This window comes from Halyomorpha halys, unplaced genomic scaffold (assembly GCF_000696795.3).
Source record: "Halyomorpha halys isolate HHAL.00 unplaced genomic scaffold, Hhal_1.1 Scaffold7.1, whole genome shotgun sequence".
NCBI classification, from domain to species: Eukaryota; Metazoa; Arthropoda; class Insecta; order Hemiptera; family Pentatomidae; genus Halyomorpha; species Halyomorpha halys.
Genome location: NW_027110368.1, coordinates 174,130 through 189,724, shown reverse-complemented (window position 1 = coordinate 189,724; position 15,595 = coordinate 174,130). Strand labels below are relative to the sequence as shown.

General features: G+C 27.1%; 1 protein-coding gene across 1 annotated transcript in view; it reads left to right on the top strand.

Annotated features, from left to right (window-relative positions):
- Positions 1-8,138, top strand: part of LOC106677286 (signal-induced proliferation-associated 1-like protein 2) — a gene marked incomplete in the record, with an annotated part of 238,749 nt that extends 230,611 nt beyond the window's left edge. The window contains 8 exon segments of the mRNA XM_067048516.1: positions 740-845; positions 931-1,074; positions 2,123-2,263; positions 2,926-3,088; positions 4,045-4,223; positions 5,112-5,275; positions 6,200-6,352; positions 6,570-8,138. Of these exon segments, the coding sequence (XP_066904617.1) occupies positions 740-845; positions 931-1,074; positions 2,123-2,263; positions 2,926-3,088; positions 4,045-4,223; positions 5,112-5,275; positions 6,200-6,352; positions 6,570-6,771 (1,252 nt within the window).
- Positions 8,139-15,595: the final 7,457 nt, after the last annotated feature.

Below are 15,595 nucleotides of genomic sequence, written 5' to 3'. Positions count from 1 at the left end.
GGTGGAGGGTGTTGGAGGTGATTGGAAATAATGTTACAAGTGCGCATCTACTATTTGAGTTTTTTTACCGCACCTAGACCATATTCCATTAAAATATAAATTAATTTGATTGATTATACTATTCATTACATCTTCTTGCAATTAGAGGCTGTTTGTAGCCGAGAGAGTTGATATGTCATTTTAACAACCTCGAATCTGGTCTGTGGGGGTTGACTTTTATTTCGTGTCAGCCCTACAGAATGAAAATTCAACCCTCTCACTCTGGTTAGAATAGGTTGATTACTGTAGGTTAACTCTCCCTCTCCCTCTCTCCTCTCCATATGTCAGACATTACCAAGTTTACTCGCAATTACATTACAACTTACAGGAAACTTGCAGTTGTGAATGTAAACATAAAAAAGTAAATTAATCAGAATTCTTAAGATTCATTCAAGTGTGTAAGACACCCAACTACTTCAGAACGTTTCAGTATTTATAGATGTCCATTTCACTAACAATATAGCAGTATGTTAAAGTAGATAGATATGTTAGTATATTCCTTCACTAAGGACAGATACAGTTTTTTTTTTATTTCCATTTTTTTTTTTCTACTTCCGTATTTTTTTTTTTTAATAATTTACTTTTTCATGGTTAGGAACCATTAATAGTAATATATTTTTGTATTCATCATTTAGTTTTATTAAGTCTCTTTATGTTTACCTTATAATTTTCCTTGTTGTTGATTTTTAATGATGTGTAGATATGAGAGAAGCTTTTCTCCACCCAGATCCAGTAACAGTTCAGGGTATGGAACAGGGAGCAGTAGTAAATCATTTATAAGCAGTGATAGGTTTACCAATATGGAGGTTAGAAATCACTTAAGATCTCTCATCAATTTTATTTGTTTATTTTTCCTGAATTGATTGTTAAGTATGAATTAAATTATTTTAGGGAACTTTAACAAGTTCTTCAAGTGGGCAGTCAAGCGACGAAAGGTGGTATGAAGTGTTAGAAGGAAGCTGTGAAGGCGAGCCGCCTCCTCCATTACCTGTAAGGCTGGCTAACTATTTAGGATCTCCTTCGAACCAAGGAAAGGTAGAGCAATATGTATTAAATTTTATTATGACAATTTATTGCTCAGAAAGACTAACTAACCATGACTAACTTTATAAGGACTATCAGCCTGCTTTAACAGAAGCTTTCTCAGTGCATTTTAGACCTAAATTAGCATTTCCTAATTTTTAAACATTTAACAAAAAGAACTATATTTTAGTTGCATTTATTTGAAATTATATTCAATAAGTGAATTATAATTTATTTATTGTCAAGGTTATCTATCTAACATTTTGTCAAGAACAGAAAATGAAACTAACAAATACTGGTAAAATTGTTTCAATAATGATATCATAGTCATAATATTTTTTTTGATATTATCCACAATGAATTATCGCTGCTTTATGTATAGTTGAAGTCATATTTATTGAAGTTCCAATAATCAAAAAGTATTTATACTAAAAGTTTTTTTTCTTTTTTTATTAGAAACGCTCAATTTATACTAGAAAAATACTGTCTTTTTAACATATTAAAATAAATATTTAAGTAAATACAGATTTTTATTTATTTAGATATATAATTAGAAGTTAATTTATACCAAAATAAGAAAAATCAATGTGTTTGTTCACAGTTTTCATAGAAAAAAGTATGAGATTTAAGAAAAATACCATATTTTAAAATTTAAAAAACTAATTGTTAATACATATGTTTTTGTTGTTTTAATTTTTTCTATATTTTATTGTATAAAAAGACCTAGAATCCTTACAATTAACTGTCATTATTTATAATATCAATCCTCAAACATTTGTATTTATATCTATAAAATTTGATTGTATTTATATACTAACCTCTTGAAAGATATTTGATAATGTATGAATAAAAGATTATGAAACACTACTCAGGGCTTTCATAGTCTAATAATGAAATATTATATATTTTAATTTCTATTATTTTAGTAAAATAAGAGAATCAATTGTTTTCATTAATAATTGTTTAAAATATTAATATTTTTTATAATAATTTAAGTTGAATAAGTTGACTCATAATATTTTATGAACTATAATTATATATATTATTGATTTTCATTTAGATAAATGGTTTCTCTCTTCTTGAACCAACTCAGCATGAATTTAAAGTTGGAGAGAAAGTGACCTGTTTATTGAAGGCAGAGAAAAGTCATGAATTGAGGAGACAGATAGAGAGGAGCCAGCAGGATTACCATGTGACCCAGGTAAGTCTCAATCGATCTGGGTAATTTTTTTTTTTTAATGTTTTTTTTAGGTAGGCTATCTAATTAAAAGCTTATCGCCTATCCCTCATAGTTTTCAATCGAAAGCCTACTAATCATTTAAAAACTTTTTTTTAGATCACTTTATTGTTGTGTATTTTTTAGATTTTTGAATTTTGATTCCTTTTTATATTTAAAAAAAAAAATTGCATCTAAATTCTCTCACACAGACAGATTAATCTTTTTATTTATTTATTTTTATTTCTGATTACCTCTTAGAGACATAATATCAAGGACAAAGCCTCTAAGCGTAAAAACAAAACTAGAAACAAGACAAAATAAATCAATATATTTTCAATGTTTTGTAAAAAAGCTGGATCCAACAAGTTGGGTGTTTTAGATTATCTTCTTTTTACTGGAATAGTCATGGTATAAATTAGCATATAACTATGTGAAATCACTCAATAAAGAATTTTCCTAACAGGCAAAGTGCAAAGTATGCTCTCCTAAAAACTCTTGGATTCACCCTTTTTACAGAACACCAACTATGTTAAAATATGGTATAAATATTTAATATAATAGTAAAAAATATTATTTAATATTTTTATATAATTTATGTCTTATAATATAAACTAATGAATATTTTGCTTGGTTTTCATGTGTAGTGTGATTATGGTGGAATTAATCACTATCATGGAGGTCCTGCAAATGGTGAGAAGACGTCATCACTTCCACTTGACTGTAACTCCTCTGTAGCAGGAAGAAGTGATGGCCACTCCACTGACACAAGTTCAACAAGTGATCGGATGTTTGGCCTACCAAGTGAAGGTACATTTTTTTTTTTCTTTTTTACAGATAGAAAATTAATTAATTTGATTTTGATCATTCAGTATTCAGTAGTCTTACCCTTAATTTATTAATTAATTAAAATAATAATTTAAATAATTATTTTTTGATCTGCTTTATTTTATATTTATGACTTCTATTTAATTAATGATATTTGTAACTAATAAAAAGTTTGTAAGTATCTGTTATAAAACTCATGTACAGTGGTTAGGTTGTGATAACCCAGCATGTTCAGAGCGGTGTGGATTCAATTCTCATCTGCAGAAATAAGTATTTATTTATCGGTGGTCCCAAGAAATGAATTATGACAATCACACTATTTTCTTTTATTTTTTTTTATTACCCTACCTCACCGTTTTTGGAATATGAATGGTTATCATTCAGGCTACCAACCTATTCTAGGTTACCTATTGGAAAGATGGAGTTTTCGTTCTATGAGGCCACCACAAAATAAAAACCATCTCACCCAGGCCGAATTTAAACAGAATCAGGCCACTGGGGCCTCTACAATCAAACTTTGTTTAGTACTAGTTTACTGATTAGTAATATTGGCTACAACCACTCCTAACCACATTCTATTTAGTACAAAGTAGCAACCTCTAGGTAACTCAGAGATTGGAAAAAATGTCTACTGGACCCACTTACCAAATGAGTTCCTCTCACCATTACCAGACTAGTATCTACTGTAAACTCTTACTTCAAAACCCTATTATAATATACCTAATAAAATTCTTGCCAGATTTTACCGATAAAGTCCTTGAAAATTACACAGATCTTGATAATTTATATGTTTTTTTAGTGTGCAATATTTTAGGTTTTATTTAAAAATTTTTGTAACCATCATTTTACTTTCATTTTTTTTAATATAGTTTTAAATTACTGATATATATATACATATTTATATTATTTATTATATATATAATAAACATTTTATTTAGACGAATTATCATCAAAGAGTTCTCCAGTGCCACGTAGACCAAAATCTCGTGATACGGGTGAAGCGAGGTTAAGACCCAGATCTCAACGTAATTCAGCTAATCTACATAATAGCACATTGCAGCAAGACCTCATTCGCCTCATCAGTCCTGATTATCAAGACCAACCTACACCTGTAAAGGTAAACTTCAATTATTATTTTAACTAATTTATAAGTAATTATTGTTATATTTTCCTGTTATCAATAATCTGAGCCACTGTATCGAAGGTCATCGGAGCTGAGTGGGGATGCATTTTAAATCTGTTTCATAACCCTTAGAACACAGTTATAGAGATTTTGGGGATATCCAAATTCGCTACATGTAGTTATCTTCTGGCAGGACAATACTGTAGAAGTGGGAGTGAATCTCAGTGAAAATTTTTGCATATTTGAATGTTTTTTTTTTGTTTTTTTTATGATTTTAAGGTTTTTCGCATTTTCACCTCAAATTCTTGTGAGAACTAAGCTGGTTTGAAGCACTGTCATTCCTGCAGTTCCTTAAACTTTTTCTGCTTAGTGAGTTGAAAATTTGCATCCTAATAAAGTTGGTGTTTGAGAAGTATCTTTTGGAGGTTATTTCAATATTTATTTCATCTTTAATATGTCATTTGATATTATGAATATATTTCATATATTTATAAACATTAAATTAAGTGATCTTTACCAGGCTAAGAAAGGCAACGAGTTCAGGGAAGTTCAATATTGAATCCTCGCTTGCTGCTAAAGTTCTTCAATTTATCTCAGTTATTGGATCTAATCAATATGAGTTAGTTATATTATAGAAATTATTGTACAAAATTTTTTTAAAAAGTTAGTTGCAGAATATAACACAATAAGCCTCTTTGGAGGGATTTATTTAAACTTTTATTAAAACCTTTTTCATTTGGTTTCCAAAACAAAAATAGTAGAAAATATGACCTTGATAACTGAGCTTTGCTGCTCACAATTTTGTTCTTTATGTTACTATATTATGTATTATGTTACTTGTGAAAATGTGTGTGTTTATTTATGATTGATTAATGTTTACAGGAAAATTGTGGAAATTCTAAATCGAATAGCAGTATTGATTCAAAGAATAGGTGTAGAGAAAGGCCACACAGTCCTCCTACCCGAGATAAAGGTGGAGATATTCTCACTATGGCTCGTCCAGCTACTGTTATATCAGCAAGTCCAGTTGATTCTAAGGATGGAAGGTAAGCTTACGCTGATACAAAGAAAAATTTTTTTTTATTTGACATTGCTTGTCTTGTTCTATGTAGTTATTTGTTTAGTAAAGCTAGACAGTCTTCTAACTGGAACTATAGTATTTTCAGTTACTAAATTGCCCCCTAATGTCATCTTGGAGTAATTGGTAATTTTATTGATTTCTAATAATGTCTTAAGATATTGATTTGATTCTCAGGATCAAAGGAATAAGTTTTTAAAAGGGTTCATCTTGAAACTAGGTTATTTACAAAAAAAGTGGTACCATAAGTTTCCGCTCATAAAAAAAAAAACAGGTTACAATTATAAAGGTAGTCATGGGATTGACCGACAGAAGTGAAATAATGTGTGACAACAATAGAAGTTCAAACATATTTCTGTAATTATTTACCCTATGAATGTGGTTTTTGGTGCTATCTTTTCCACCTTTCTAAATTGGTGTAACATCAAGATACAATTTTGAATTATAAATTCTTAGAAAGAAGATAAAATGCTGAAAATTCCCTCCCACTTACAGTATTAAGCTTTATTTTTAGTTTAATTATTAGATTTTTAGTTTTCGAAACATTTTAATTTAAATGTAAATAACTTTGAACGTTGCCTCCCAATAAGAATTAAATGGTGTTGATGACCAAGGAAGTTTTACGCTGTTAAATAAAATAGAATGAACTCCCATTTAAAATTGTAGAGTATCAAAAAAGAACCAAACATTATTCGGTCAATGTCGCATCAAAGGCAAAGTAGCATAAATCGATGGAACAGTCATTCAAAACATTTTTTTTAAATAATTTTTTTTTCTTTAATTTTATATTTAATCATTTTTCTGATTTACTTGTTATACATTCATTGCCTGTTATATTTCCTGCTTAGTGTTTATAATATGTTTTTAAAAATATTAAATTAATCATTTTCAGTAAAGTGACGCCATCGAAGAAGACCCCAATTCTGCTTCCTGACAGCCAAGAAATGGATTGGTCAAGCTTGGTTGATACAGCAACACGAGCTATTCTCAGGGGTGATTCACAGGAGGACCTAGTGAATACTGAACCCATTCAACCACAAACTATGTAAGCAAATCAAATAATTTTTCTCTTCTAAATAAAGCAATACTCGTTAACTACTAAGCCAGGATTCTGGCTACTTATTTTATTTAATTTTAAAAACTGCATTCTATTTTATAAATAATATTATATTCTAAATTTAGGTGTTTTTTTTTTTTTTTAACGTGAATAAATGTGTTTTTATAAATATAATATAGTTAAGTATTTTATAAATCTTTGATAGGCAACGGGAACAAGAACTGAGTAAGCATATCTCCCAGTTGGAAACTAGACTATCCCGTGAAACTCGTCGTAGATTATCACTCGAAGAAGAAGTGCGTAGCTTAAGAGATGAAAATCGAAGATTACAGCAAGAATCTCAAAGTGCTGCTCAGCAACTTCGAAGATTTACTGAATGGTTTTTTCAAACCATTGATAAACAGTGACGACTATTTGTATCTTTACTTCGTCGCTGAATTCAAACTCATGTTAATTATCAAGATTTAAATCAGTTGCAACTTTTCACAATATTTTGTATAATGTAACATATATTTTGTGTTCAAGTTTTTTGTTTGATATATTTTGATATATATTTAAATATAATGACTCTTTTATACTTGATTTGTTACATAGATTTTATATATATATACATATGTACATCATTTGATTCTCTTATGTGTTATTGAAGGCATGTTGCACAAATGTATTGTTTTGTTATATTTTATTATTCGAAGAATAATTGTAAATAATATTATTTCATTAAATTGTACAGATTATTTTATGTTAATATGTGATTATGTATACATTGTACGTATAATGTTTTTTTGATTTAATAATAATAGGAATCCAGTCCTACCAGTAAATACAAGCTATTGACCGTTTTAGTCTATAAGAAATACTGAAATTTTTGACCAAGTTCACATATCCTTCTGTCTTTTGAGAGGTTGATACTTTAATTGTGCCATATTACATTGGAGAATAAAAATTATTTTTAAATAATTCACCAACATATTTTTACATTTTATTTTTGGTTAGCATAGAAGAATAAGCAGAGAATTTTATGCTTAAAATGTAATTTTGTTTAACTTTATTAAAATTTGACTTAAACCAATAATGTTTTTAAAAATTTTATATTTCCGATCTACTCTAATTCATTTAAATGAAATCGTGAAATGAAAAATTCATGTCATATAAATCTAAAAAGGAATCAATTTAATGAAAAATATTTTCTCTCAATCGTAAAAAAAAAAAAATAACGTCTTATTTATTTACATTTTTGCAAAAGTGATTTTTTTTTAAAACTATTTCTAACGACATTGCTTTGTTGAATTTGGTGTCCATCAGAGTATTTTATACTGTATTAGGTAAGTGGATATATGAATTTGTTCTCAAGTTTCAAGATTTGTTGATAATATAATACATTAAAAGTGTTACACTGACCTCAAAACTCTTTACATTCTCAGATGTTGTTAAGATTTATCTAGTCAATCCTGGTGTCTTCACTAGCTAACAGTAATTAGTGTTATTTTTTAGTAACTAGATTACAGACTCAGTTTAGTTGAAACCAAAATGTTGTATGTTATCTTGATTATATTATTTTCTACTGTATATTTTTAATATTTATCTTCTGCATATTTGTTTACTAATTCACCAATTTTAATATAAAAAGTTTTCATTTAAAAGTTGTCTTACTTTTATGATAGTCAAAATGTACCCAGTTAGATATATACAAATATGTGTATTATAAAAAAAATAATTATAGACTAGTACAATTCTGTAATAGTATGATAGAACATATATTTTTCATTTCAATATTAAAAAATAATGTTTCTCTGACTGTTTATGAATTCTTTTATTTTATTTTTTAGATACAAAAGACATTGTATTAACCTATTTGGTAATTGAAATCATCCACTTTTTAAAGAGTTCTTTGAAAAGTAGTAGAGGCTGAGTCAGGACTCCGTAATCTTGGACACTCTTGACTTGTGGAGAATCCAAACATTGCCAGAATTCTAATATGACTCATTAATAGATGTGAATTTTCCAATATAACTATTTACAAAAAGTTTCTGGACCACTGCCATTAAAATCTTTGATAATTGTTGGAATGGGTGGAGTTAGATAAGGACTGTGCTAAAGGATTACCACTATATCGATACAGAAAAATTGACTCTACTAACAATAAATAATATTTAGAACAAATTAGAGAGATTTTTAATGAAAGTTTATTACAAAATTTAGCTGACAAAAATTAATATGGTACAAGTAGCCTGTAAAATTAGACTGTTTGTAGCCAAGAGAGTTGAGGCTTCACCTTAGCAACTTAAATAAATGCACCATTAATAATATTATAGTAATAAAACTCTACTTACTATAACAAAATTACTATGGATACCCATCCTTATAATCAAACAATATTAGGTTACTTATAAAAAAATATTTAACTCATGAATTTTCCAAAATATTGGGTGATTTTGTTAGGAAAAATTTAAATAAAAAGATTAAAATATACTTGAACAATATTAGATTAGCAAAATATATTTTTTTCTTTTATGAGTGTAGTGTTTAAGAGAGAATCTGTAGTAGTTTCCAATCTCTTTTATTAATAGGCTTTTGGAAGATGTTTTACTGAATATATATCAATATAACAATTTAAGACAAGTTGTTCTATTGAGGGTAGCTCCAAGCCTTGGAGCATGATGGTTATTTTCATGTTGTGAGAATAATTTTTTATTATTCTCAAATCATTATTAAAAGTTATAAAAAATAATGCTCAAATATGAAACAATATAATTTTTGGTTGGGACTGAAATAACCCGTGTTGACTCACTTAAAGGTCAAAGCTGTAAGTACAAAACAATTTCTGTTTGGTTAAACTCTGTTACAAAAAGTCTCTTTCATTCTTTCACCTCACTAAACCAATAGCCCACAGTTTATAGAACTGAAGCATAAAGTATGGTAAAGTTTAAATCTAATGATGACTTTCACAAAATTTACTGATAATTCCTAACTGGTAGACATCTAGCACATTAATAATTTATTTGAATCTTTAAAGAATCAGTATTGATGGGGCAGGCGTTACAGGCAAGTGCATGCCTAGCAGTCTCCGGAACACGACAATTTGCGTGTAGGAGATCGATGTTTATGCCATGTGTGGCAAGCTTAGCTCAGAAACCCTCATGCCCCAAGAGGAACTGTGAGACCCAGTAGTCAGGGAGGACCCACGTTGATTCCAGGCATGAATTGGTGGTAGGGAAGTACTTCCTTAGGGTAGCCCCTTTTGGGCTATTCACCCACCACCAGTTCCATACTCGCAAAGTTTCTTCTTGGAGGATCCTCTTCCATTGAATTAATGTCTCATTTAAAATAATATAATAATAGATTTATTAAAATATATTGCAGGTGGAATATGTACCCAAGTATAAAATATTCTACTTACAAAATTTAATAGATAACTTCAAACATAATCTTAAAACAATACTCATAAAAATACAGCATAAAAATCCAGATATTCTGATTATAGGTCATTAAAACAAATATTACCATAAACAAACCATTTCTATTCATATTAATTTATAAATAAAATATAATGGCTAAAAATAAGAATTGATAATTTTTCATTTATGTCAAATTTTCTGACAGAGGATAGCTTCTTGATTGCAGACTTTATTTATTAATAGCTGAATATTAATCCTAATATTCAAGATGCGAGTATCAATTTTATTTCCCATCAACAATTTTCATTCCTTTTATAACGGTCAGAAGTTATAAACCATAAATCTAAAATCTCATGATTACACAACTGAAATTTCATCCATTTATTTTGGAAAAATGTTATACCTAAGTGCATAATACTGTTTTTGCTGAATTATTAGCCAATATTAAAAATTTCTATTAGATAAAAAAGTATGCATTGTGTATTTTATTTACAAATTTATGTTATTATAACTTAATGTTTATGCCAAATTAATGAGAATACATACATTTGTTCAAAACAGGAAGAAGAGACTTAAGTTAAAATATTAGTTAAATTGAGAAACATAAAAGTGGCTTAAATAGAAAAATGGTGTTTTGCTACTGAGTGTATAGACAAAATTTCATCTATTTATATTAATTTGAGTTTTACTACAATGTCAATAATTTTGTTAAATAGTAAAATAAGAATGTAGAATACTACCTATACCCACAGTTTCACCTTTGTTAAATTTGGTTTCATCTCTTTGATGAGCAAAGGCTCTCTAGCCAGCCTACAAGCAATTTTGATAAGGGGGTCATCACTCGTAACAAATTGGCTCCACTGAGAGTAAGAGAATTGCTGATGCTCTTCTGCGAGTACACAATTTTATTACAAGTTCAAAATTAAACAACTGTTATTAATATATAAAAGGTAAGTATCATAAAGAAGAATGTTTAAATCAGTGAACTTTTAATGTTTCATAAACATATCAGTGTATATAGATCATACCATTTACTGTAAACCTAAAATAACTAACAATGAACAATTTATTGGTACTTCATGTAACAGTCAATATATTTTCTATAAAAATTATTATTTTGAATAAATTGAATCACATTCAACAATAGTTATTTACATTTTTAAAAAAACATATATAACACTAAATTCATCATGAAAAAAAAAAAAAAAAGCAAACAATTGTAGAAAAATATACTAAAACAATGGAAGATCACAAATTTTTGAACATTATATACAATTACAATAATGCCTTAATGTGTGAAACAATAGAATAAATAACATATATTTAAAGCACAAATTAGAATAACACAATTATTAGTATGTTTGCATGTAAATCTTTTTAAATTTATTTTTAATATCATCACAGCAATACATCCAATTATCAACATGTATAAAATATTTTTCAACTAATACTATATACATGATAAATATATATATATATATGTATATATTTGTATGTATACATATAATTTTACAAAATCTACTGTTACAAAAAATGGTAAAACCTTTTCAGTTATAATTACATTATTTATATTGGCAGAAATAATTGAAGTTTTTGAAAAATATAAAAAATATTTGTGTAAGTCCACATTTTTCAAGAATAAACAGAAGTAATATGTATAAAATTCTTTATATAACACACATCAAAAACATGTTTTTAAGATATATCCACCAATAGAATACACATAAATGAATCATATCACTGCTTTGATTTAAGATTGGCACATCAGATAAAAAAAAAGTTTCGATTTTATTTTGAAATGGATATAAACCAAAAATAGTTACATGGACTAGGGTAACTTTCTCTATTGAGACAGACTGTCCTAAAGCCAGTACGGTTGTCTGAAGTATCCCCGGTCTACATTACAATCCAAGGAATATGTCACACAATTTAAAGTACAGATGTACGTACCACTTCAAAGGAAAGCAGTGGGAAGTATTAGAATTTAATGTCTGAAATAAAACCAATGGTTTTATATAAAGATAACTTAAATAAGTAATTTTAAATTATTTAACCTGGAAGGGGCTAAATACCGTTAGAAGTTTAAAATTAACATAATTTATTAGTAACTAATCAATAAACAGATATTACTAGATTTTTGGATCAAATTTCATCATTAGAAAAAAAGAAAAAGAAAAGAAGCCTTTTAGATACCCTGGATCTAGATAATAACTACAAAAGCAAAGTAACTTAATTTCAATTAAATCTGCCACAATACAATAACTGAAACAGTTATTTCAGATATTTAATTCTTTTGACAAATAAGTTTCATCAATAATCAACTTACATTTAAATATTATAATACATTTTTTCTTAAGCTGTACAATACAAAACATTGCAGTTTAAACTAAGCTATAGGCTAACCTTACAAATTACATACATTTTAAATTAAAAATAAATATTTCTTATGCATCAATACAAAGCATGTATGGAAAATATATTAATATATCATAATCCAAGAATGTAGCATAGTTGGGATACTGAGTACAATGCTTTTGATAATAGTCAAACAAATATTTGATGAGAAAATATAAATATGTCACTGAGATGAAAATAATTCAGTACTACTGATGTTTTACATCTAATAAACGACTAGGAGTATTTGGGAAGTAACTACAATAAAATTAAATGAATACAAAATGATATTAATAGAATAGTGAACAATAATTAATGGTTTCTGCAAAGCAAATGAACGTATGAAAATATCTAAAGCAACTTTGTTCTTTAAGATAACAATTCTCGAAATCTGTGTTATACATTCTGTAAAACTGCATACACAAAAATATAAAGCCTAAAAAGTTATATTATATATAAATATATATTTGTTTAATTTAAACACAGAATATTAGTTTTTTTAAGAGGGAGAAAACAATTATACCAGACTCGTGAGTGTTAAACCAAACAGTATGGAAATGGTCAATGTTTTAACATTATGGGTTTATATATTACAAGTTCAAATGACTGTTCAGTTGAAAAAAAAAATACAGAAGATTGTTAATGATATTGAAAATTAGTAATTCAATCAAACTAGGAACTCTAGCCATTAATAATAATTTAATTTTCAAATGTTTATGATTAGTTCCCAAATTTAATGATATCTGAACAAAGATCGAAGGGAACTTGGATAAAATAAAAATGTACCTGCCAAGAAAGAAGAAATTTTGAGGACTGAATGGTGAAAGACCAGTGAGAAGGCAAGAACTCACCAGATTTTTTTAGTTCTGAACAAAATGAAAAAAATGTTAGCCAAAAAATAAATATAAAATTTGTTTTCATTCTCCAATTTCCTAGACAATTCAGTGCCATTGGGATACATAGTTAAAACTGTATGGGTGAGGTAAAACAGAAAACAAAGTCCAGTTTATTTAGTATTTTAAATTTGTTAAATAATTTCATTGTTTCATTTCATTGTTCATTGTTTTTTGTTTTTTCATCTAACACCAGTATAAGAGAGTATCATTAAAAATGAGGAAAAACAAAACTCTTAAGCATAAAATTACTATTGATTCAGATAAATCTTTTAAAGAAAGAAAGTGAATGAAATTATGACTATAGTTCTCAAATATAATTTCAAAGAAGTAATATTTACAAATGCAGCTCAGTATGAGGTAAGTTCGCATTATATACTTTAAATTATTTTTTACTAGGAGAACAAAGTTGCTGGAGATTAATTTACCAATCAGTTAATTAAAACTTAGTCCTCTCTTGAACTAATATTTCAAAGGGATTTAAGATTATAATAAAAATTAATAAATTATAATTAATAGATATTTTATTTGATTTTTTAATGTACTAAAAACATATATATATTTGAAATTCTTGATGAGTGTTATGAATAAATTTATTTTGTCAAAACAGGATTGACATTATAAAGATAAGAATCATATTTAAATTAACCTTACATGACTGATTCTAGGTTTTCTTCCTGACTAAAGTGTATATGTATATATTTTAATTTCAACCAGATCTGTGATAGCTATTGTTTGAAAAAAGTATTAGTTACTGACTAGAAAGATTTTTCTTTGTTTTTTCAGTCAGTCTTACAATATAATAAGAGAGTATAATTTTCAAATCCTCTCCCGTCACTACGGGGTTATTTTATCTAATATCTATATGGTACTTTTTTAAACTATTTGTTATGGTTATTTTATACTAAACTCTACTCCACATGTTAAATATCAGATCTTTGGCTTCCAAGATTCTCATTTGGTGCACAGAATTGCCAATTTAACTACTAATTAATAATTATTAAAGCTTTAGTTTCATTTCTTTTTTTTCTTTTTTTTTTTTTTTTGTATTCAATATCTTTTCTAAATTTACAGGATTTAATCAACAGTCATATCTGCAATGCAAATAAAATATCATATTAGGCCATTATACATTATTCCTTAACTTCAATTACTTTAAAATAAAATGATAATTTTTTCCCTTCTATATGAAGAAGTAACAACAAAATGGTATATTGAGCATCACAAAATAGTATCATCCTTATAACTTACATTTAGCAAACAAACATTACAATTCAATCTTAACTCCCTAATTACTAGATGTCAACTAGACTGATATATACATACACAAAGACATCCCAATTACTTGGTAAAACAAAAAGTTACTTCTATAGGCAATCTTAACACTTGATCATAAAATAAACAAATCCATCTTTAATTGAACACATCTGGTTTTTTCATAGGAAATTTCAATTTCTTGAATCGTACACATGAACATAATAAAACGTGAATTACTACAGTAACAATTTACTAATTAGTAATTTGAGTAAAACTTTAATTTTAAAAGTTAAGCATTGACCAATTCTCTTACACGTCTAATAATTATATATTTCTATTCGACCACCCGAAATATACAAATCATTAAATATAATCATAGTTAATTAATTTATTAAATTAGATATCCAAATTATGTTAAAGTGATATTGAAAATTCATGTGATGCAACCAGACAGATTCAATTGTCAGGACCAAGATGATATAGTTTCATGAAGAATCTATTTTGGTCTATTCATTAATATAACAGGCTCTAATAGCAAATAAATACCTTTGGTAATAAACTGATATTCCGATATTCATAATTTTACGACTTAGCATTTTTGTTCAATTAGCAAATATAAAAATATATACAATTACAAAGAATAGTTTAATACTTTCAGGTTTATACAATTAATTTTTTTTCTCAAGCCAAAAGAATAAAAAAATTTATTTTGGCCGTAGATTCAATATACAACGTATATTTAGGCCAAAAGAACAAAACAAAATAATAACAGTGTATATTGTCATTACAAATTTAAATTTGTAAAAAAAAAAACATTAATAAATTTAAAAAACAAAACTTTACAATATATCTGGCTATACCAGGAAAAAATAAATAAAGGTTTGAAACCTAAATATGGAATAATAATCAACAATTAATAAATACCTTTGGTACTACGATGTAGTATTTAGGCACTCATAAAAAAATATAGTTTTATTACTCTAACGATTTTAGGCTCAAAACAAACTGATTTTCAACTTTCAGATCAATATAAGGTCAATATAACCAATATCAGGTAACTTTTAAAAAATAGATAAATCTAAATACACTAAAATGCTGTATAACGATTAAGTTATCAACATGGAAGAGGTTTGTCAAATAAAATATTAACTAGTAACATTTTAAACAAACAATAGTAATCGAAAAATTAATAAATACAAAATTTTGAGATTCAAAACTTTTAGATATGGTTCCATATAAAAATAATTTATCAAAGTTCAAACTAAAATTGACAAAAATCTCTTTTTATA